This window comes from Nerophis ophidion, linkage group LG02 (genome assembly GCF_033978795.1).
Source record: "Nerophis ophidion isolate RoL-2023_Sa linkage group LG02, RoL_Noph_v1.0, whole genome shotgun sequence".
NCBI classification, from domain to species: Eukaryota; Metazoa; Chordata; class Actinopteri; order Syngnathiformes; family Syngnathidae; genus Nerophis; species Nerophis ophidion.
Genome location: NC_084612.1, coordinates 51,449,821 through 51,473,695, shown reverse-complemented (window position 1 = coordinate 51,473,695; position 23,875 = coordinate 51,449,821). Strand labels below are relative to the sequence as shown.

Here is a 23,875-nt window from a genome sequence, read left to right as displayed (position 1 = left end):
ATATATACATATATATACACACAGATATACATATATATATATATATATATATATGTATATATATACATATATATACACACATATATTTATATATATGTATACACACAGATATACATATATATATATATATATATGTATATATATACATATATATACACACATATATTTATATATATGTATGTCTGTGTGTATATATTTCTGTGTGTATATAAATATATGTATGTGTGTATATATATACAAACACAAAATGCTCCTGCTTTTTATGAATTAAAGAGAATATGAAGGGTTATCAGTCCAATTAATGGCTTGAAATTAACAAAGGTCAAAAACTTACAAGGGGTCTATCCCGATGTGTGTTGACCGCCTCCACGTTGAGACAAAACATTTCCACTTTACAGCCTAAACAAGGGAGAACTGATTTTAGTGGACAAACAGCTGCTGTCAATTGAGTCTCTTATTTTAAAAGATCTACCATACGCCACCGGGGTGAGTTTGAGGATGGTGTGCAGCGGACACTTCATGTAGGGCAGATCTTCTGTTGGGGGAAGGAACAGGACAACCTTCACGCAGGAGATCACTAGTGATTGTGTACACACCTGCGCTTTTATCCAGGAAGTAGGCCAGAAGACAGCGCATGACCGCCTGGTGGCAGACCACCAGGATATTGCCTTGTCTCTCCAGCTCCATGATGGCCGGCTCCAGACGCTGGACCAGATCCTGATACGACTGCAGAAGAAAACCGCTTTTTAGGATGGCTCGAAGTAGGTATGTCCCGATCAACATTGTGTTCCTCCGCCATCGAGTCCCCATGTGATACTTTGACAAGAGATTACAGAAGTGAAAATGTTCTATAGCGAGTAACTCTAATAATCACATTTGTATCAAGTTAATCTTATTACAAACCCCGTTGTTGGGAAATTGTCTTAGATGTAAATATAAACGAATACAATGATTTGCAAATCCTTTTCAAACCGTATTCAATTGAATGAACTACAAAGACAAGATATTTGATGTTTAAACTCATAAACTTTATTCTTTTTTTGCAAATAATAATTAACTTTGAAATTCATGGCTGCAACACCTACCAAAGTAGTTGGGAAAAGGCATGTTCACCACTGTGTTACATCACCTTTTCTTTTAACACACTCAATAAACATTTGGGAACTGAGGAAACTAATTGTTGAAGCTTTGAAAATTGAATTTTTTCCAATTCTTGTTTTATGTAGAGTTTCTGTCGTTCAACAGTCCGGGGTCTCCGCTGTCGTATTTTACGCTTCATAATGCGCCACACATTTTCGATGGGAGACAGGTCGGGACTGCAGGCGGGCCAGGAAAGTACCTGCACTCTTTTTTTTTACGAAGCCACGCTGTTGTAACACGTGCTGAATGTGGCTTGGCATTGTCTTGCTGAAATAAGCAGGGGCGTCCATGAAAAAGATGGCGCATAGATGGCAGCATATGTTGTTCCAAAACCTGTATGTACCGTTCAGCATCAATGGTGCCTTCACAGATGTGTTAGTTACCCATGCCTTGGGCACTAATGCACTCCAATACCATCACGGATGCTGGCTTTTGAACTTTGCGTCAATAACAGTCTGGATGGTTCGCTTCCCCTTTGGTCCGGATGACACAATGTCGAATATTTGGGGGACGGCGTGGCGCAGTGGAAGAGTGGCCGTGCGCAACCCGAGGGTCACTGGTTCAAATCCCACCTAGAAACAACCTTGTCACGTCCGTTGTGTCCTGAGCAAGACAATTCACCCTTGCTCCTGATGGGTGCTGGTTGGCGCCTTGCATGGCAGCTCCCTCCATCAGTGTGTGAATGTGTGTGTGAATGGGTAAATGTGGAAGTAGTGTCAAAGCGCTTTGAGTACCTTGAAGGTAGAAAAGCGCTATACAAGTACAACCAATTTATCATTTATTTATTTCCAAAACAATTTGAAATGTGGACTCGTCAAACCACAGAACACTTTTTCACTTTGCATTAGTCCATCTTAGATGATCTCGGGCCCAGAGAAGCCGGCGCCGTTTCTGGATGTTGTTGATAAATGGCTTTTGCTTTGCATAGTAGAGCTTTAACTTGCACTTACAGATGTAGCGACAAACTGTATTTAGTAACAGTAGTTTTCTGAAGTGTTCTTGAGCCCATGTGGTGATATCCTTTAGAGATTGATGTCGGTTTTGCATACAATAATATAATAATAATAATAATAATAATAAAGGATTAGATTTATATCGCGCTTTTCTATTGTTATATACTCAAAGCGCTCACAGAGAACTGGGAACCCATCATTCATTCACACCTGGTGGTAATAAGCTACATCTGTAGCCACAGCTGCCCTGGGGTAGACTGACGGAAGCTGCCAGTTTGCACCTACGGCCTCTCCGACCACCACCAATCATTCATTCATCAGTGTGAGCGGCACCGGGGGCAAGGGTGAAGTGTCCTGCCCAACGACACAACGGCAGCGACTTTGATGTCAATAGGTGGGAAGCGAACCTGCAACCCTCAGGTTTCTGGCACGGCCGCTCTACCCACTACGCCATGCCGCCCCATGGTCATTCAATGTTAGTTTCCGGCCATGCCGCTTACGTGGAGTGATCTCTCCAGATTCTCTGAACCATATGAGGATATTATGAACCGTAGATGTTGAAATCCCTAAATTTCTTGAAATTGCACTTTGAGAAACGTTCTTAAACTGTTTGACAATTTGCTCACGCAGTTGTGGACAAACGGGTGTACCTCGCCCCATCCTTTCTTTTGAAAGACTGAGCATTTTTTGGGAAGCTGTTTTTATACCCAATCATGGCACCCACCTGTTCCCAATTAGCCTGCACACCCGTGGGATGTTCCAAATAAGTGTTTGATGAGCATTCCTCAACTTTATCAGTATTTACTGCCACCTTTCCCAACCTCTTTGTCATGTGTTGCTGGCATCAAATTCTAAAGGTAATGATTATTTGCAACAACAAAAAAAACAGTTTGGACATCAAATATGTTGTCTTTGTAGCATATTCAATTAAATATGGGTTGAATATTATTTGAAAATCATTGTATTCCGTTTATATTTACATCTAACACAATTTCCCAACTCATATGGAAAGAGTGTTTGTAAATGTATAATGTGTTAATAATGTTGTATCCAAGATGGTGTACTTTGTGGTTTTGAATTCTACATACCGTATTTTCCGGGCCATAGGGCGCACCAAATTATAAGGTGTACTGCCGATGAGTGGGTCTATTTTTGATCTTGATTCATATACAGTCGCGGTCAAAAGTTTACATACACTTGTAAAGAAGATAATGTCATAGCTGTCTTGAGTTTCCAATAATTTCTACAAAGCTTATTTTTTGTGAAAGAGTGATAGAAGCACATACTTGTTTGTCACAAAAACAATCATCAAGTTTGGTTCTTTTATGAATTTATTATGGGTCTCCTAAAAATGTGACCAAATCGGCTGGGTCAAAAGTATACACAAAGCAACAAACATTATCAGTTTGGGTGATGTAGAAAAGTTACAATTAAATCAAATGAGCTTTTTGTGAGTGATTATGATTGACGACACCTGTTGACTTCTCTTAATCCAGTCAAATCAGGCTCATCTGATGCAGTCATTAGACTCGGTTACAAACGTGACAATGGGAAAGTCAAAGGAACTCAGTACAGATCTGAAAAAACGAGTCATTGACTTGAACAAGCCAGGAAAGTCACTTGGACTCATTTCAAAGCAGCTTTAGGTCCCAAAAGCAACTGTGCAGACAGTTGTCTGTACGTATAAAGTGCATGGCACAGTTTTGTCACTGCCAGGATCAGGAAGAAAACGCAAGCTATCACCTGCTACTGAGAGAAAATTGGTCAGGATGATCAAGAGTCAACCAAGAACCACCAAAAAGCAGGTCTGCAATAAATTGGAAGTTGCTGGAACACAGGTGTCAGTTTCCAGAGTCAAACGTGCATTGCATCGCCATGGACTGAGAGACTATCATGCGAGAAGGATGCCCTTGCTCCAGAAGCGACATCATCTAAGGTTTTCTGCTGATCACATGGACAAAGATAGGACCTTCTGGAGGAAAGTTCTGTGGTCAGATGAAACCAAAATTCAGCTGTTTGACCACAATACCCAGCAATATGTTTGTAAGAGAAAAGGTGAGGCCTTTAATCCCAGGAACACCAAACCTACCATCAAACATGGTGGTGGTAGTATTATGCTCTGGGCCAGTTTTGCTGCCAATGGAACTGGTGCTTTAGAAAGAGTAAATGGGACACTGAAAAAGACGGATTACCTCCAAATTCTATAGGACAACCTAAAATCATCAGCCCGGAGGATGGATCTTGGGCGCAGTTGGGTGTTCCAACAGGACATGGACCCTAAACACATGTCAAAAGAGGTAAAGGAATGGCTAAATCAGGCTAAAATTAAGGTTTTAGAATGGCCCTCCCAAAGCCGTGACTTAAATCACATTGAGAACATGTGGACAATGCTAAAGAAACAAATCCATGTCAGAAAACCAACAAATTTAGCCGAACTGCACCATTTTTGTCAAGAGGAGTGATCAAAAATTCAACCAAAATCTTGCCAGAAGCTTGTGGATGGCTACCAAAAGCGCCTTATTGCAGTTAAACTTGCCAAGGGACATGTAACTAAACATTAACATTGCTGAATGTATACTTTTGACCCAATATATTTGGTCACATTTTCAAGAGACCCATGATAAATTCATAAAAGAACCAAACTTCATGAATGGTTTTTGTCACAAACAAGTGTGTGCTTCAATCACTCTATCACAAAACAATAAGAGTTGTAGAAATGATTGGAAACTCAAGACAGCCATGACATTATGTTCTTTACAAGTGCATGTAAACTTTTGACTTCAACTGTATAAGGCGCACTAGATTATAGAGTGCATTAAAAGGAGTCATATTTTTATGTATTTTTTTCTAAATTGAAAACAATTCCTTGTGGTCTGATGTATTGGTGGTTCTTTGGTCAAAATGTTGCATAGATTATGTTTTACAGATCATCTTCAAGCCTCCGTTTTGTGGGCGGTCTTATTTAGGTGGTTCACCTTCGACAGGGTCTTCTCCCCATCATCTCTGTTGTAGCGGTGTAACGTGCAAGGACGGAAGGGAAAGAAGTGTCGAAAGATAGAGCTAACTGGTTTACTGACATTCAGACTTTACATCAATCAATAACGGAGCAGCATCTCCTCATATGGAAACAACAACACCGGAAATGTAAAAAAACGTCCCACCGGAACTCTCTAATAACTGAAATTTCTTGGGTGAATAATGTAAACTCACTACACGGATATGTTTTAGCGCTTTCATGGTGAGTTTAGTGACAGAAATAAGTAAGAACTTTACACTACTTTATATTACAAATGGCAAAAGCGGAGGATTAATGTCCCATAACAAGAAAATAGAGAAAAAGAATAAGCTTATGGACTACAAAGGCGGACACACACAATTTTTCAGGATTTATGCAGATCCCAAATACAAATCAGCAGGTACCAGAAGGTAAGAAAAGTTGCTTTCGCATAACATTGTGAAACAAAACACCAGATATGTCTTACCTTATACACACACCATACTGTGTGCATAAAAATACCTGTATGTTGAAGCACATCAAGCAGTGCGGCTTCACAGCTTACCAAAGTCATACTAAACATTTTGATAAGATTTTTGAGTGCCCTGTGTAATGTTCTATGTGTTCAATGGAACTTATAACATGTTGGGGTTGTTAACTTGAGTCACATTGCCATCACAGTGCAGCCTAGTTTACAAGTGAATGTAAACTTTTGGCTACAACTGTATAAGGCGCACTAGATTATAGGGTGCATTAAAGCTTTTATGTTTGACTGCCATCTACTGGTTACACTTATCATTACAACATGTACAAAATAAAAGAGCTTCGAGGTCAGTAAGCTCAACCAAGCTTATTCCTTACATTAGTCGCACTGGGTTATAAGGCGAATTATCGAATTTTGAGAAAAAAAAAAAGGATTTTAACTGCGCCTTATGGTTCGGAAAATACGGTACTTTTTTATAAAAGATTAAAAAATAAGCGTAAATAATTAATTTCAGAGATGTAAGCACCCTTTGAGGAAAACAAAACAGGAATATTGAGGGAAAAAAAAGGAACATTTCTGTCAGCACAAAGTGCTTTAACGCATACCCTGAAATAAAATGTTGAAAATCAAGACTGCATTTTCTGCATTTGGGTGCATTTCCACACTATATTTCACCTTTAGATTTATTCTCAACTACCAACCTCTTTTTGACACATGTCCCTAGCACACAATGTATACTAGATCACTTACTAACTTTACATCACTGAACTTTAACTTTAAAATGTCAAGTTATAAAATATGCGCTATTCCCATTTGGCAACTCGATCCTGTAGCCATGCCCCCTCGGGTAACATACTTCCTGTGTCGTGACCTCCGTTTACAATTCCATCCATCCATTTTCTACCGCTTATTCCCTTTGAGGTCGCGGGGGGCACTGGTGCCTATCTCAGCTATAATCGGGCGGAAGGCGGTGTACACCCTGGACAAGTTATCGCAGGGCCTGTTTACAATTTGTAATGTCAAAAATATACCTTCTTGCTGGTTACTAAAAAAATCACTATATTAGAACATCCATTCACCCATTTTCTACCGCTTGTCCCTCACTTGACTCCAAGTACCACCATAACGATCGTCATTTGAATACAAAAGCGCAATAGGCTTAAGTTTTGATTAAAAAACAAGGCAGAGGTTTTATTTAACAAGTATATTTGTTATTTTGGCCACAGTAACATTACACACAGTTTGAACAGTAACACTGTGTTTGAATATTTAATTAAGTTATTCTTTGTCGTGCCTTACCACTTGACAGAGCCCACGTACCAGAACTACAACAGGTTAGGAACTAACAGTGTTGGGATCGTAATCATCCAAAACAAATTTTTCATATTTTTATTGATATTTCTTTGAAAAAGCTAAGAAATTATATTAAAAAGACCAATACATAAACAAAGCAAACACGACTATTGGCTCCCATTTCAATAATTTGTTTTTTTCCCTCAAAGCAATCCTGTATCCAGAGACTTACTCCCTGAAAAAAATCACCCCCCAAAATATATAGTAATAAGAACAAGAAACATTTAAATATTGATTTACCGTAAATTATGGACTATAAGCCGCTACTTTTTTCCAACACTTTGCACCCTGCAGCTTACAAGGCGGAGCAGCAAATTTATGGATTCCCCTTCACTGACAGCCATAATAAAAACAATAAAAAAAACAACCAAACAAAAAAACAAGTAAAAACATTCAGTGTTTTCAAAAAAACGGAAGTAGAAGTGGTGTTCAGTCTTTTAGCCATCCATAGTGTTTGCTTGTATGGATCCTTCATTCATCATTCCAAGCAACGTTTGTAAGTTTTACAATATAACTAAAATAGTTCTTATTCACTGAACCATCCTATATGTGATGTTTGGAGGAGTGTTTTCGTGTATATTTTTACATGCTATCGTAATGTAATAAAGCTAGCGTCATTAGCATTAGCTAAGATTCTAAATCGCTTAGTACAAGTTTATAGAATATTTCTGTGTAAATAACTAATTTCACATTGTATATAGCTAAACCTCACAGTCCGGTGCGGCTAATATATGGGACAGTATTTTTTCTTCTCAAATTTAGTGGGTGTGGCTTACTTGGTAAACACTTTAGTATCATTCACCGTATTTTCCTAAATTGTTTCCAAACTGTGTTTGTAACAGGGCAGTAAAACGGCTGATCAAACAAAACAGAAGTAATCGTCATGGACCAGCGGAAGCCAGCTCTCCAATCAGCTAAACAGACTCAATAACTCCACGGTGACGCTTTTGTGAAATTACTGAGGAATTTGTGAAACTGAAAAAATACAAACAGAATGGCATTGTAAGTTAATAATACTAACACTAACACTCATAAACGTTTTGGCATATTTGCTAATGCTAACGACTTTCATTTCATTACTATAGCACATACAAATGACATGAAACTTCTCCTACAGAAATCACACATGGGACAGTTTACTAAGTAAGAATTGTTTTAGATATATTGTAAAACTTACGAACGTTGCTTGTAGTGACGAATAAAGAATTCATACGAGTAGTAACGCAATGACAACTAGAAGACAGAACGGCGCTTGTACTTCTGGTTTAAAACGCTAAAAAGAAGTAAATACTGTAGATGTTCACCACGAAGTACCTGCAGTGAACAAGTTCGTCCAAAAAATGGCGCTATAGCACAAACGATAACAGAACTTTTCAATGTCTGTCGAAAACTATTTGTTGAATACAAAACATTATGGCTGTCAGCGAATAAACATCTATAAATTAGCAGTACCGTTTTATAAGCTGAAGGGTCCAAAGCGTAGAAAAAAAGTAGTGGCTTAGAGTCCGGACTTTCAACACTATAGTATAGTCACTTCTTCTTTACATTGAAACTTTAGCAGTTAGCTTTCTAAGTCGTCCTGCTCGGTGTGTGTGTGTAGCATGTTTAGCCATTACCTTTCCTGTAATCCTCCAGTGATAATGTACATGGAAGAAACAGTTTATTTTCCGTCATGTTGGTGAGGATTAGTTTCTTAGAAGCGTCTACACACTGTGGCTAGACGACCCATTTGTTGCAGCTTTCTTTTAAATTGTTGTGGTTCGACACGCACCCGCCTGGAATTCATGCACCTCCTGCATGTGTGTAATGATGAGAAAAATAATAATATGGACGTGTCATTTGTAAAATACCGGCCCATGATCGGGACATCTCCAGTTACAAATGTCCCGTCACCAAACAAGAGTCCAAAGTGCAATTGCAGCCAGTCGACAATTTTTCCATTTGTAAATATTAAGAAGCATATTAATCAGTTCCGGCGTCAATACTGTGGCCATAATTGCATCTCAGTAATAACATTCCAACATGACTGAGTGCCACACAACTGTTGAAAAGGAGGTGCAATTACCTCCCCCCCTGGGTAGCGATAGTGATACTTGTCCTGGTCCCTCAGAGCAAACTCCTCTGGGAACGCCCCCTGGATCATCTCGTAGGTCATATCCTCGCACACACCCTGCAGAGGAAAATACAAAATCACCACAAATGCGCCAGCTAACACATCCATAGAGGTTGATTTGTGTCTTTATTACAAAAGCTTTTTTTTTTTTACACTGAATTTATGTAACTCTATTTTTGGCATTTGAATATTGTGAACTGAAATTGTTTTTACATCAAATTATCTTGACAATTTCATTAAAAAAAAAATCTGTGTTTTAAAATTTTGTGTATAAAATTTCAGTGCATAAAAAAATCAGTGTGCAAAAAATTCATTGTAAAAAAATATCAAGTGTGAAAATAATTCAATATATAAAAATTCAGTGAAAAAACAATCAGACTAAAATAAAATCTGTGTTTTAAAATTCAGTGGAAACAAATCAGTGTATAAAAAAAAATCAGTGCATTAAAAAATGTTTGAAAATTCAGCATAAAAAATTAGACAAAACAAATTCAGTGTTCCAAATTCATTGTAAACAAAAGTGCATAAAAAAATCAGAGTTTTTAAATTCAGTGTATAAAAATTCAGTATTAATACATTCAATGTAAAAACATTGAGACTAAAAAAATGCAGCGTATGAACTTCAGCGTAAAAAAAAAAATCAGTGCATAAAAAGTGTTTTAAAATTCAGTATAAATAAATTCAGTGTAAACAACTTTAGACAAAAAAAATCAGTGTTTTAAATTCAGTGTAAAAAAACAGTGCATAAAAAAATCTGTTTTAAAATTCAGTGTATAAAAATTTGGTGTAAAAATAATTCAATGTAAAAAATTCAGTGCTTTAAAATTCAGCGCAAAAAATTCAGTATGAATAATTTCCGTGTAAAAACCTTCAGACTAAAAAAAGTCTGTGTAAAAAAATGGTGTATAAAAATATCGGGCATAAAAAAATCGATGTTTGAAAATTAAGTACAAATAAAGTCAGTGTAAAAAATGTTGACAAAAAATATTCAGTGTTTTAAATTTAATGTAAAAAAACGTGCATAAAAAAATCTGTGTTTTAAAATTATGTGTATGAAATAATTCAGTGTAAAAAGAATTCATGTAAAAAATTAATTGTAAAAAATTATAAGTGTTTTAAAATGCAGTGTCAAAATTCACTATAGATAAATTCAGTGTCAAAATTCAGAGTTTTAAAATTCAGTGTTAAAACAGACTAAAAAATTCAGTGTTTTAAAATTCAAAGTAAAAAAATAAATGTATAAAAAAAATCAGTGCATAAGAAATTCAGTGTATAAAAATTAAGATAAAAAAAATGTACATATAAAAATTTAGTATAAATAAATTCAGTATAAAAAATGAATCCATCCATCCATCCATCCATTTTCTACCATTTTTTACCGCTTGTCCCCAGAATAATTTCTATGGTTAGAAAATATCCAGTGGGGCCACATTTTAATGTTAATTATGTTGTATTATGCCCAGGTAGACCAGTTAACTACTTTTTTATGCTGCTTTGCAAGACTCGTGTCACGTAACTTCAAACTTGACACCTCATTGGCTGGTTCTGAGACAGGATCGATTGCCTCAGTCTTAATTTACCGGAAGTCAGTCTCGCTTTTTGAAGGAGCACATTTTTCAACACGGAATTTTTAACAATTTGATGTAAAACAAAAATCAGTTCACAAAATCCAGTTACATAAATTCAGTGTAAAAAAAAACAGCTTTTGCAACAAAGACACAAAATAACCGATCCAAACAATCACTATGACTGACCGCGTCAATCTCGTTGAGAATCTTCCACTGCTCGTATGGCACCGCCAACTCCTCCGCCGTTTGAATGGTGCGTCTCAGCTGGCTCGTCCATACCTTCAGGTCCGACAGCTCGTGCTTCTCAATGAAGTCACAGAGAGCATGGGCGAACTGTGGCGTGCGAGAGAAAGAGAGTTCCACGCCATGAAAATGACAACTTTCTCTGGGAATCTTACCTGTTTCCCACGGGGAGAAAGTTCTGCGTCTCCCCCGATGCGACCGTCGACGTTGTGGTTGCTCTCGCCGTGACGACACAGGTAGATGGAGTGCGAGTGGACGTGGATGTTCATGAGGTAGTAGACGATCTTACTCTGGATGTAGTCCTGCACCCGGTTTACCAAGAAGCGCCGGCCCACGTTTATCACCTTGATGAAGGACAGGTCCCTGCAGTAGAGGCGGCTCATTGTTACCCTCTAGTGAGTTTAAGCTGAAGTGCAGTTGTCATTTCAGCAAACAAAAACTAGGCTTTTTTGATTGTAGGCCAAGGTACCATGTTCTGTAAAGAGGTAGTAGAACCATGTGATATATCTTAGTCATTCAGAGAAGGACACTATTTAGAATAAAGAACTGCTATGATTAAAAATAATGAAATAATTTTAATATTCCTTCCACCCGAATGCAGCTGGGATAGGCTCCAGTAACCCCCTTGACCCCGAAAAGGACAATCGGTAGAAAATGGATGGATGGATGATTCAAACAATTAAAACCATTATAACTTTCATATTTTTCCTATACTAAAATACAGAATATGCATTTATAAAAATTATGTATCTAAATAACGAAAAAATACCTACATAAACAATAAATTTATTACATATTTTTTTTCTTTTAAAATTAAACAATACACAGTGGAAGAGTGGCCGTGCGCAACCCGAGGGCCCCTGGTTCAAATCCCACCTAGTACCAACCTCGCCACGTCCGTTGTGTCCTGAGCAAGACACTTCACCCTTGCTCCTGATGGGTGCTGGTTGGCGCCTTGCATGGCAGCTCCCTCCATCAGTGTGTGAATGTGTGGGTGAATGGGTAAATGTGGAAGTAGTGTCAAAGCGCTTTGAGTACCTTGAAGGTAGAAAAGCGCTATACAGGTACAACCAATTTATAAAAAATAAAAAAATATTGTATTTACGATAATAGTGAAAAATACTTACGTAAAAAGTAAATGTATTTTACAACAATCATTTTCCAGTTTAAAGTTACACAATACAAAAGAATAATTGATTGATTGATTGATTGAAACTTTTATCAGTAGATTGCACAGTTCAGTACATATTCCGTACAATTGACCACTAAATGGAACCACCCGAATAAGTTTTTCAACTTGTTTAAGTCGGGGTCCATGTTAATCAATTCATGGTAATAACAACAATAATAATTAAAATAATTTTCCGATCAGTAATGAAAGGTACAAATAATAAAGAAAAATGTATGATTATTAAATATAATGGAATTATGTACAGGAAATGTAATATAATAATAGGAGTAATAATAATAGAAAAAAATACATTTTGAGTAAAAAAATTTTTATTAGATTGAAGTAAGGTATATTTTGAAGTCTTTAAATAATGAGGTATTTAAGTATTAAGAACAATTATACACACATATATATGTCATGAAAAATACTTATTTAAGAATACAAAGTATTAAAGTACAATTGTTTTAAATTAAATAATATACATAAAATATTGCATTTACAATAAAAATGAAAAAATACTTAGGTAAAATAATTTTTTATTACACAACAATTATATATTTTTTAAGTTACACAATATAAATATAATATTGTTTTTACAATAATAATAATTTCAAAATAATTTTCCGATCAGTAAAGAAAGGTAAAAAAAATCAAATGTATCATTATAATATAATGGAATTATATACAGGAAATGTAATAATATAATAACATCAATAATAACTAATAAAAAAAAAAAATTTGAGTAAAAAAAATCATTGGACTGAAACAAATTATGTTTTCAAGTCTTTAAATAATATGGTATTTAATTAATAAGAACAATTATACACACACATATATGTCATAAAAATACTTAGGAATACAAAGTATTAAAGTACATTTATTAATTAAACAATGTAAATAAAATATTGTAAGAGAATTTAAGGGGACACCTTTAGTCAAAAAGTGATTTATGACCCCTCATAAATCAATGATTTATGACCCCTCAAGGTCAAAGGTCAATGATTTATGAGGGGTCAAGTTCAAAGGTAAATGATTTATGAGGGGTCAAGGTTAAAGGTCAAAGTCAAAGGTCAAAGTCAAAGGTCAGGTTCAAATGTCAAGGTCAAGTGGGTGTGGCTTACCCGGAAGAGGGTGGAGTTAAGACCTGCGGTGGGAGTGGTTAAACCAGGAAGAGGGTGGAGTTTTAAACAGAAAGAGGGCAGAGATAAGACCTGCGGTGGGAGTGGTTAAACCAGGAAGAGGGTGGAGTTAAGACCTGACAGGGAACAAAGGAGGGTTCAGTTTTTTTAAGAAAGCAATGTCATCTGAGCAGCATGTGACCATATATTTGATAGTTTAAATGTTTACGATCGTTTGAAACAACTTCCAGATTTCGATGTATTGATGGCTGGGAATGTTACGTGTGGAGATGTGGACACGCACACACACGCACACACACGCACACACGCACACACACACACACACACACAGACACACACACACACACACGCAGAGGAGGGGTACAAAAGGGCGGTGTAAGGCTTAGTCATTATTTGGAGCTTTATACGTTAGCGTAAAGACTTTGTTCGATTCGGTCATGATAGTGAAACGCCTGTGTCGATTTATAAAAATAATAAAACTTACATTGACGCTCCGCAAAAAAGTCGAGTGTTTCTAAATCGTATTCAGATGCCGCCGACCGAGTCTTTGCGTGAGAAATGGGACTTGGAAGCGTACGGGATGGAGGGATCTTTTGGATTTGTATTCAGATACGAAATGGGGGATATCTGCTTATTTCAGCTAAAAGAAAGAAGAGACGGAAGCCCTTTCTCGATATTTTCATCGTTATCTACCGTGGGTTGGGAAGTTTTTGGTGGACACGCACACACACGCACACACACGCACACACACGCACACACGCACACACACACACACACACACACGCAGAGGAGGGGTACAAAAGGGCGGTGTAAGGCTTAGTCATTATTTGGAGCTTTATACGTTAGCGTAAAGACTTTGTTCGATTCGGTCATGATTAGTGAAACGCCTGTGTCGATTTATAAAAATAATAAAACTTACATTGACGCTCCGCAAAAAAGTCGAGTGTTTCTAAATCGTATTCAGATGCCGCCGACCGAGTCTTTGCGTGAGAAATGGGACTTGGAAGGGTTAGGGATGGAGGGATCTTTTGGATTTGTATTCAGATACGAAATGGGTGATATCTGCTTATTTCAGCTAAAAGAAAGAAGAGACGGAAGCCCTTTTTCGATATTTTCATCGTTATCTACCGTGGATTGGGAAGTTTTTGGTGGACACGCACACACACACACACACACGCACACACACGCACACACGCACACACACACACACACACGCACACACACACACACGCACGCACGCACACACACACACACACACACACACACACACACACACACACACACACACACACACACACACACACATTCGTACGCACACATCGTTAAGACCTGACGAGGGAACAAAGCAGAGTTCAGTTTTTTAAGAAAGCAATGTCATCTGAGCAGCATGTGACCACCCATCTGACAGTTTAAATGTTTACGATCGTCTGAAACAACTTCCATACCTCACGAAAACATATTTAAACAGATGGAAAAAACTATCGCAGAACACAGTGTCACGTAGCAACTGGTCTTTACGGTCGTTTGAAACAACAGGTCAGTTTGGGGGACAAAGCAGGGTTCAGTTTTTACTGACTTCCCATCTGACAGTTTAAATGTTTATGATCGTCTGAAACAACAGGTCAGTTTGGGGTACAAAGGAGGGTTCAGTTTTTATGGAAGCTTGAGAATGTCGTATGAATAGCAACTGGCCACCCATTTGACGGTTTAAATGTTTACGATCGTCTGAAACAACTTCCATACCTCACGAAAACATATTTAAACAGATGGAGAAACTAGAGCAGAACACAGTGTAACCGCGATTTGCAAAATGAAAGGTAATTTCTTTTTTTTTTTTTTTTCATTCCTTGTAACACGTCTGTTTAATGTTACTATAATAAGTATTTATTCGAACTAAAAACAGTCGAACATCGAGTTGAAATTCACCCACCACCAAGGGATCTCCTAACAGAGTCTCCAATCCTTTTGTGTAAGTACCGATTTTTTTTTTTTACTGTATTCATTTCATTACCTCCGTTTTTACCACATTATTAGACAATGGTTTAACTCCGTTTAAGCATTTAAACGTTAAAAGCATTGCACGTGTACGACGATGTAATACCTTTTTTTTTTTTAACAGCCGATGACGACGAAGTGAAAGACGAAGAACTTTGTTTGATCGATCTTACAAAGTTGGAAGATGATTATCGAGGTGTGTTTAAACCTTCGAATTATTTAATATTGTGTGTATTCATTATTTTGTTTTATAGAGGATTCGCCGGAAGAGACCAACGCGATCCCTTTAACCCAATCGCAGTCTGGTGAGTCAAATAATTCTCATTTTTACAAGAAAAAAAAACATGCGGTATACGATACATATATACATATATTTACTTACAGATTTTCCGTTTACATCTCTTGCTCACTGGTCTCCCTTAACGCTGGAGGGTCCGTCAACGGCCATTCCAGGCAGAGGAGAAGGCTTGATTGCGCCAAAGACTCCAGACATCGAATCCTTGCTCCGTGGGGAAATCATCGAAAACGACGGTGAATGTCCAACAGGCACCCGCTGTAAGTTTTTCTCGTTTTCTGTAAGCTTTTTAAGATTCTCAGGAGCTTTAAAGAGCTCCTCTCATTCCAATGTCTTTCGCTCAAATGAATTTCGCGCCTAAGGGGAATGGGCGGGGACTGATTCCGGAGGTGGGCGGTTGTTTCCGGCTATGCTTGCATGAGTGGAGATGACAGCGCCACATGTGGTTAAAGCCGGTATATATTAATTTTTTTTTTTTTTTTTTTTTTTTTCCACAGGCAACAAACGCAGGAGGAAGCGTAGATGCGCCCGCCAGCTCGACAAACATGATAGAAACAGAAGAAGGCTGAAACAGTACTATCGTATACTGGCTCGCACTCTCATGAAGATGGCAGACATGATTTGATACATACTGGTTTGTTATATCTGTTCCATTCGAATTATTTTTTCTTTTTTTTCTTTAGAGAAATATAATGGGTGTAGTTCCATCTGAATTAGATGTAGTTATTGTAGAAGATGAAGACGTTTGTAATCATCATTTAGATCCAAACAACCAGATAGAATGGGAACCAAACGATGATCCGTCTTTGCAAGATGATATTAATGTGTTAAATTCAAACACAAACACACAAGCCTCTACACAGCATCACGAGGTGTTGGGAGGGGCGACACCCTCGGGGGAATGTTTGGATTTTTCGGAGGTGGTGGGGGTCATGCAGAACCAACCGTCAACGGCTGACCAATCAATTTCAAATGAGACCCAGAGGGGTGATGGGGTAAATGTCTTGAGGAGGGAAACATTCAACAATATACAACTATCCAGCGTTTTAACTTTTCCTCAAAACAACGATGTAACAGATTACGCCACATTTTACCGCGGAGTCTTGGGGAGCCTTAAAAAGCTGACACAGATGGTAACTAAGGAAGCTAGACCCGACGATATCATTCAATTGGAGTTATCCGGTGAAAGTGCAAATCAACACACTTCATTTACATTTCGAAACGATGCCGGGGCTGTGATGAATGCTTTTCAAGACGTGTTAGATCTGTTGGTACAATCAAACGTTGAAATATTGAACGATGAAGAAATACAGGTGATGGTCCAGGTGATACATAACCCTCGAGGTGGTGTAAGAAGAAAAATCGAAACCCTTTTGGAACATGAAATCCGCAGAAAAAAAGCTCGTTATCTTTACAATCCATTAAACTCGAATAATCAACTATGTTTTGCCATTAGCCTAGCAAGTCTGTTACATCCTGAATTTACAGATAACCAGGCTGTGGCGGAGGCTGAAAAAATACAGAGAAAAGCGGGCTTAGACGAACAGACTTCCGTCACTTTCAGTCATATTCGTGAATTTGAAAAAGTGGTACGTCGTAAAATTGTCATACTGTACAGAGAAGAGGGCCAACGACCCCTCTCACGGTTCGAGACGGATTACCCCAAATCAGAAAATCCGTTGTATCTGTATTTATCTCAGAATCATTACAGCGGTATCATTAACATTAAAGGTTTTTTGTCAAAACCGTACGTTTGTCACTACTGTTACCAAGGGTACAACAAACCCGACAGACACAAATGCGACGGCTATTGCTTGGTCTGTACACAAAAAGGGTGTGTAAAAATAGAGGGGAAAACTGTGCTTTGCAGGGATTGCAACATGTGGTGTCGTTCTCCTGCATGTCTCCTCAGACACAGGGTAAAACACCGGGTTATGGAAAAACTCGTCAGCAACTGCGATCGGCGAAAGAAATGCCTTAAATGCAACCTATTTTACGATGTACCTGTGGCTACAGGTATCGCTAAACACACGTGCCCTAAGTTAAAATGTCAAATATGTAAAGAAGAGCTACCTCGCAGTGACTCAGAGACACCTGAAACACGACATCTTTGCTATATACAACCCCAACCACGTGAAGTAAACCACAATGATAATATCATATTCTATGATTTTGAGACGTTTGTCGATGACAATCACACTCACATTCCCTTTCTAGTCTGTACCAAGACGCTGCAAGGAGAAGAGTGGTGTGCTTTTGGACTGGATTGTGTTACAGTTTTCCTCAATCATTTCAGGAAACCTCGTTATCATAAATCTACATTTATAGCCCACAATTCGAGAGGATTTGACGGTTACTTGATTCTGAGAGGCATGGTACAGCTGGGTATAGCACCCTTAATTATCATGCAGGGGAGTAAAGTTCTCTGTTTTAAAGACCCTGATTTTTTGCAAAAATACATTGACTCGCTTTCCTTCCTTACCATGCCGCTTAGCGCTATGCCAAAAGCGTTAGGACTCGGTGATTGCTGGTCCAAGGGGTATTTTCCTCACAAATTTAGTTCGGAGGAACATTTAAATTATGTCGGAAAATACCCCGCAATCAGCAATTACGGTGTAGAACGCATGACACCTGTTGAACGCACCAAGTTTGAGACGTGGTATCAAAATGAGAAAAGCGAGGTCTTTGATTTTCAAAAACAAGCGGTACACTACTGTAAAAACGACGTCAATGTTCTTCGTGAGGGTTGCATCAAATTTAGAGCCGAGTTTACGAGCGAGACGGGTGTTGACCCCTTCTCCCGTATCACCATAGCCTCGGCCTGCATGAAGGTGTTTGTGACTAATTTCCTCGAGCCGCGTTCTCTAGCCATACCTTCCCCGGATAACTACCGAGGGTTGTGTAAAAAATACTCACACACCAGCATCCAATGGTTAGAATGGGAGTCGCATCGTCGTGGTATTTTCATTCAGCATGCTTTAAACAAAGGCGAAAAACAGATGGGGGCATACTTTGTGGATGGGTTTGCTATAATCGGTGGCAAACCATTCGTCTGGGAATTTCAGGGGTGTTTTTATCACGGATGCCCGACGTGTTTCGAACCCGGTGCTGTATGCCCTTTGACAAACACACCGTTCGAGGAGTTGCACAAGGCTACCGAGAAAAAAATGAAAGCGTTAAAGCGTGATCACAAGGTCAACATCATCGTCATCAGAGAGCACGAGTGGAATGAAATGAAAAAATCAAACCCTAGGGTAATAGACTTTCTCAAAACACGCAATTACCCCGCACCTCTCATGCCTCGAGACGCTCTTTATGGAGGTAGGACAAGCGCCTTTTGCTTGAGGCACACGGCGGGTGAGAACCAGCGTGTATTGTATGAGGATGTCACCTCTCTCTACCCGTACGTCAACAGCGCATTTCCTTACCCCCTGGGTCATCCTGTCATCATCCACACGGATTTTGACGATGTTGGAAACTATTTCGGTCTGGTCAGAGCCGTTGTTCACCCTCCTCGAGGTCTCTATTTCCCTGTGCTACCCTACAGAACGGTCAAGGGTAAACTAGTGTTTACACTTTGCCGCACATGCGCAGAAAACAATAACCAGCAGGAACCCTGCGAACATGATGAGGAAGGAAGGGCATTGACGGGAGTCTGGGTCACGCTCGAATTCAACAAAGCTTTACAGTTGGGATACAGAGTCGGTAAGATTACGGAGGTGTGGCACTTTGAAGAACGGAGCGAAACCGTTTTTACGGGTTATGTTCAAACTTTCCTAAAGGGTAAGCAAGAAGCTTCAGGGTATCCCAAAGAAGCCGTCGATGCAGAAAGCAGGGAAAAGTACATTCGTGAATATCGTGAAAATCAGGGAATACAGCTGGATGCTGAAAAAATCGAACCCAACCCTGCCAAGAGACAAATGTCAAAACTCTGTTTAAACAGCCTTTGGGGAAAGTTTGCGGAGAGGTGCAATAGAACTCAGACCACCTTGGTGAGAAAAAGTGAAGTATTTTTCGACTTTGTATTTTCAGGAAAATATCAGGTTGAATATTTTTCCTTTCTCAACGAGCAAATTGCTATGGTGCAATGGCAATACAGTAAAAACAGCGTGGTGCTTCCCGGTAACACAAATAATGTATTTGTCGCTGCTTTTACCACCGCTTACGCACGTTTGAAAATGTACGGTTACCTAGAGGTGTTGCAAGAGAGAGTTCTTTACACAGACACCGATAGTTTAATCTACACGGTAAACGAGGGGGAAGTTTCTCTGGAGACGGGGTCCTATCTAGGCGATTTGACGGATGAGTTGGGAGGAGACAGCATTCACGAATTCGTCGCTGCCGGTCCAAAGAGTTATGCCTACCAAACCCTGCAGGGTAAAAAAACTGTGCTGCGTGCCAAAGGAATCACTCAAACCCGCGAGTGTTGTGAGAGGGTCAACTTTGACAGCGTTAAAGATTTGGTGGAGGGCTATCTGGAGGAAGACAAAACAGGTGCGATCTACACCCCTCATCACCAAATTGTTCGTGATAAAAGGGGGTTCCTTTTAAATAACTCGTCTTTCGAAAAAAAGTTTCGAGTGGTGTATGACAAAAGACGTCTCTTTCCCGACGGGAAAACTTTACCTTTCGGGTATTAGAGAGGAAATGGAAAAAATGGAACGAGTAGACTTTGATCCCAGATTTCATACACCTTTTTCATGCCTGGTTGTAGGACCTAGTGGTTGCGGAAAGACTTTTTTTGTAAAATGTGTATTGGAAAATTGTGAACACGTCATGAATTCTGTACCCGACAACATTGTGTGGATTTATACATCTTTCCAACCCATGTATGCTGAATTAAAAAAGATGAATAAAAAAATAAAATTTGTTGAAGGACTGCCTGATTCCTTTGAAGATGAAAACTTATTTCCGGACGATCAGACCCATTTGGTGATTTTGGACGATGTTATTTTTCAAGCCTCAAATCACCCCGAAGTGGTTAAAATTTTCACGCAGTATAGACATCATAGAAATATGAGCGTTATGATGCTGACCCAGAATGTTTTTCATCAGGGAAAATTTTCACGCACCATTAGCTTAAACTGTAATTATATGATACTGTTTAAGAATCCGCGGGACAGATTGCAGATTAACGTGTTGGCACAGCAAATGTTCCCCGCACAAAAAAGTTTTTTCTTGGAAAGTTTTGCGGATGCTACTTTGGATGCTCATGGCTATTTATTGGTCGACCTGACACCTTTCTGTCCAGAACAATACAGAGTGAGGTCGGGCGTGCTTCCGCACCAGTGGCCCGTTGTCTACGTGCCAAAAACATAATGTCAAAGCGTGTAAAGAGGAACGGTTCCATGTTAAAAGCTCTGTACCATGCCACACCACAAAAACGTCGAGATATTCTGAGTCACGGCTCACCAGACTTTATCCAGACGCTGTGTGAAATTGCTTTAAACATTCTGAAGGGTAATGTGCCCTTATCACCGTCTCAATTTGCTCAGCTTAAAAAACAAAAGAAAATCATCCGACTGCTGGCTGATAAAAGGACTGGACTGAAACGCAAACGCCAGACTCTGATGAAACAGTCGGGCGGTTTTCTTCTACCCTTACTGGCCACCGTCGTACCGTTTATAGGGAATCTTATCGGTGGATTGAGCGGAAAAGGTTGAAGATGAAAAAGGCTCAAAAAATGTTTGTCCTATCCCCCCAACAATTAAATCGTCTGACTCGCCCGGAGCCGACCATCAGAGACTCGGCGGAGGATGATCTAGATGTTAAAATGAGAGCCGTCTTAAACGAACCCGGAATGAATCCTCATGAAAGAATAAAAATATACGATACCCTGCTGCAGAGATATCTCGGCCTGTTGAAGCAGGGGCAACGGGAGGAGAAAAGGATGACTCTGACTTTGCACAAGGATTTGCGGGGTGAACCATGGAATGACTCTGAGGATAAACCGGAGGATAAACCGGAGGATAAACCAGAGGATAAACCGATGGATAAACCTGAGGATAAACCTCGGAATACTGGCGGGGGGTCAAAGGATGTCACGATGATCGAAGTTCTGAAAATCCTCCCCCGACGCGACCGTAACAACGCCGAGTACATTATGAAAAAATTATCCGAGAATGATAAGGGGTGGACCTCTAAAGGAGAGTTTGTTCAAAACGGTACACCGGTGCAGGGATCTCATATGATCGATTTACTGAAACACCTGATGCAACGGTCCAAAAATCCACAGACCCGCACGCCTGAGGGTTGGAGAAAATTTTTAACAGCGTTGACGGAGCTAAATGTCCCCACATCGACCATTCATAACCCCAGAGCACGAGATCAATACAGACGTCTGAAAGCGGATGGAGAGTTTGAATCAGAATGGGTGGAAAAAGAAACATTTCTATCCCCCGAGAGGAAAAGAAGAGGTAGAAAAGTGACATTGTCCCCACATTGGTTAAACCTTGAATGAATGATGACAAAACTCTTGTTTCAATAAAATGTTTTTTTATTCATCAAACGAAGTGTGTACAGCATTTTCATTTCAACGGTTCAAAAAAGTTTCTAAACAACAGACGTCTTGTACGCCACAACGACTACTATTATTCTTATTCGTGCTAGTACAACATTGAATTTTTTTAACCAGGGTATATGCTTCAAGATCATTTTTTACTACATCATCTGTGTATAAAGACAAAACTTGTTCAAAAGACAGTCCGCAAAATCGATGGTGCAGATAATAAACGCAGTGTTGACCGCACACTGTGGACAAAGGGTGTTGAAGCTGTAGGTTGTGGTACAATATACGGTCAGAACGATTTTCCAAAAAGTTCAAGATGCTCCGAGGGTAGTAATCAAAATCGGGAGAAAATCCATAAGAATCAAAAAAAGTGGCGGTCCCATCTTCCTCCAGAGTCATCGATAACCAGTGCTCCCCCGGTCGATGTCCTTCGTGGGTGTTGACGATAAAGTAGGAGGGTGGGGTAAAGGAGCGAGTCAGTGAGGGGAGTTGGTCGGAGGCCCATACACCACAGAAAACATTCCCCAACACTCGTCGCAGAAGCTTCTCCAGTTGATGGTTATTCATCTCCGTCGTCAATAATAATCCACCAGCACTTGTCGTTTGGAATCAATTTCCAAAATAGAATCGTAACATGCGTAAACCACAAGAGTGACCGTGTTGGGTAAGGGTACTCTGAATCTCATTTCCAACCTCAAAGTGCCATTAGAAACCCGAGACAATGCGTCACTGTCCTCTCCCGGATTGAGATTGAACACAAACAGCGAATAACCCCGTTCAAAATCTTGTCTGTTGATGCACAGAGGTAAATCTTTCATATGCCTCCCTGTAGCGGTAAACATGTTGTAAAACTCTCTGACCGAAGCCCCCTGGTTAAATTGTGGTTGGAAAGCTTTGGAGGGAATTTGTTTTCCCGCGTGACAGAGGGTGATGTATTCTGCGTTAAAATGCTGGAAATTAAAGGGTGAGAGATCTCTTCTTCCTGTGAAAGCTTCATGATTTACCATACCCAAAACAATGTATTTAGGCATCGTGCCCAAAAACAAATTTTCTTGGGTGCATACTCTGGAATTTTCAGGGATAGAGTAGGTTTTCACGCTGACCCGTGACAAAGGGTAGAGTGCGTTTCCTTTGAGTAAGGCCGAGGCGTGCCCCAATCGTACGGCCGGCGAAACGGTGACCTTTTTTGTGAAGAGAGAGGCACCCAGCACTTTCAGACGGAAAGTACCGTCCGCAGCCCCTGTGAGACAAAAGGCGTCGCTGGCACGCGTGAGTTTGATCCTCAGATCCACCGAGTTGAGAAGGAGTCTCTCGCTGAAAAGAATGTCTGCGTGGAGGGGAGAGAATTTAAGTCCCTACCTTTAGTCAAAAGTGATTTATGACCCCCCATAAATCAATGATTTATGACCCTCAAGGTCAAAGGTCAATGATTTATGAGGGGTCAAGTTCAAAGGTTAATGATTTATGAGGGGTCAAGGTTAAAGGTCAAAGTCAAAGGTCAAAGTCAAAGGTCAGGTTCAAATGTCAAGGTCAAGTGGGTGTGGCTTACCCGGAAGAGGGTGGAGTTTTAAACAGAAAGAGGGCAGAGTTAAGACCTGCGGTGGGAGTGGTTAAACCAGGAAGAGGGTGGAGTTAAGACCTGACAGGGAACAGAGGAGGGTTCAGTTTTTTTAAGAAAGCAATGTCATCTGAGCAGCATGTGACCATATATTCGATAGTTTAAATGTTTACGATCGTTTGAAACAACTTCCAGATTTCGATGTATTGATGGCTGGGAATGTTACGTGTGGAGATGTGGACACGCACGCACTTCACACACACACACACACACACACACACACACACACACACACACACACACACACACACACACACACACACACACACACACACACACACACACGCAGAGGAGGGGTAC

General features: G+C 39.6%; 2 protein-coding genes across 12 annotated transcripts in view; one reads left to right on the top strand and one right to left on the bottom strand.

Annotated features, from left to right (window-relative positions):
* LOC133542188 (6-phosphofructo-2-kinase/fructose-2,6-bisphosphatase 2-like) overlaps window positions 1–23,875 on the bottom strand; it is a 92,659-nt gene that overhangs the window by 18,010 nt on the left and 50,774 nt on the right. For 7 of the 11 annotated variants that reach the window (XM_061886092.1, XM_061886109.1, XM_061886132.1 and 4 more), the window contains 6 exons: window positions 11,005–11,212; window positions 10,793–10,939; window positions 8,991–9,095; window positions 597–726; window positions 473–535; window positions 335–399 (listed from right to left, as the gene is read on the bottom strand). In XM_061886092.1, coding sequence (XP_061742076.1) covers window positions 335–399; window positions 473–535; window positions 597–726; window positions 8,991–9,095; window positions 10,793–10,939; window positions 11,005–11,212 — 718 coding nt within the window. The remainder of the gene's footprint in view (window positions 1–334; window positions 400–472; window positions 536–596; window positions 727–8,990; window positions 9,096–10,792; window positions 10,940–11,004; window positions 11,213–23,875) is intronic. The other 4 variants (XM_061886097.1, XM_061886116.1, XM_061886149.1 and 1 more) reach the window with 2 other exon arrangements.
* Window positions 14,550–19,905, top strand: LOC133535425 (uncharacterized). The gene is made up of 6 exons (XM_061875260.1): window positions 14,550–15,128; window positions 15,279–15,350; window positions 15,409–15,459; window positions 15,539–15,709; window positions 15,947–19,837; window positions 19,900–19,905. Exons 5-6 carry the CDS (start codon window positions 16,142–16,144, stop codon window positions 19,903–19,905), a joined length of 3,702 nt encoding a protein of 1,233 aa, XP_061731244.1. The 5' UTR covers window positions 14,550–15,128; window positions 15,279–15,350; window positions 15,409–15,459; window positions 15,539–15,709; window positions 15,947–16,141.

Bases quoted from the DNA above. Each gene is read 5' to 3' on its own strand.
- LOC133535425 (XM_061875260.1), top strand. From the start codon at position 16,142: ATGGGTGTAGTTCCATCTGAATTAGATGTAGTTATTGTAGAAGATGAA.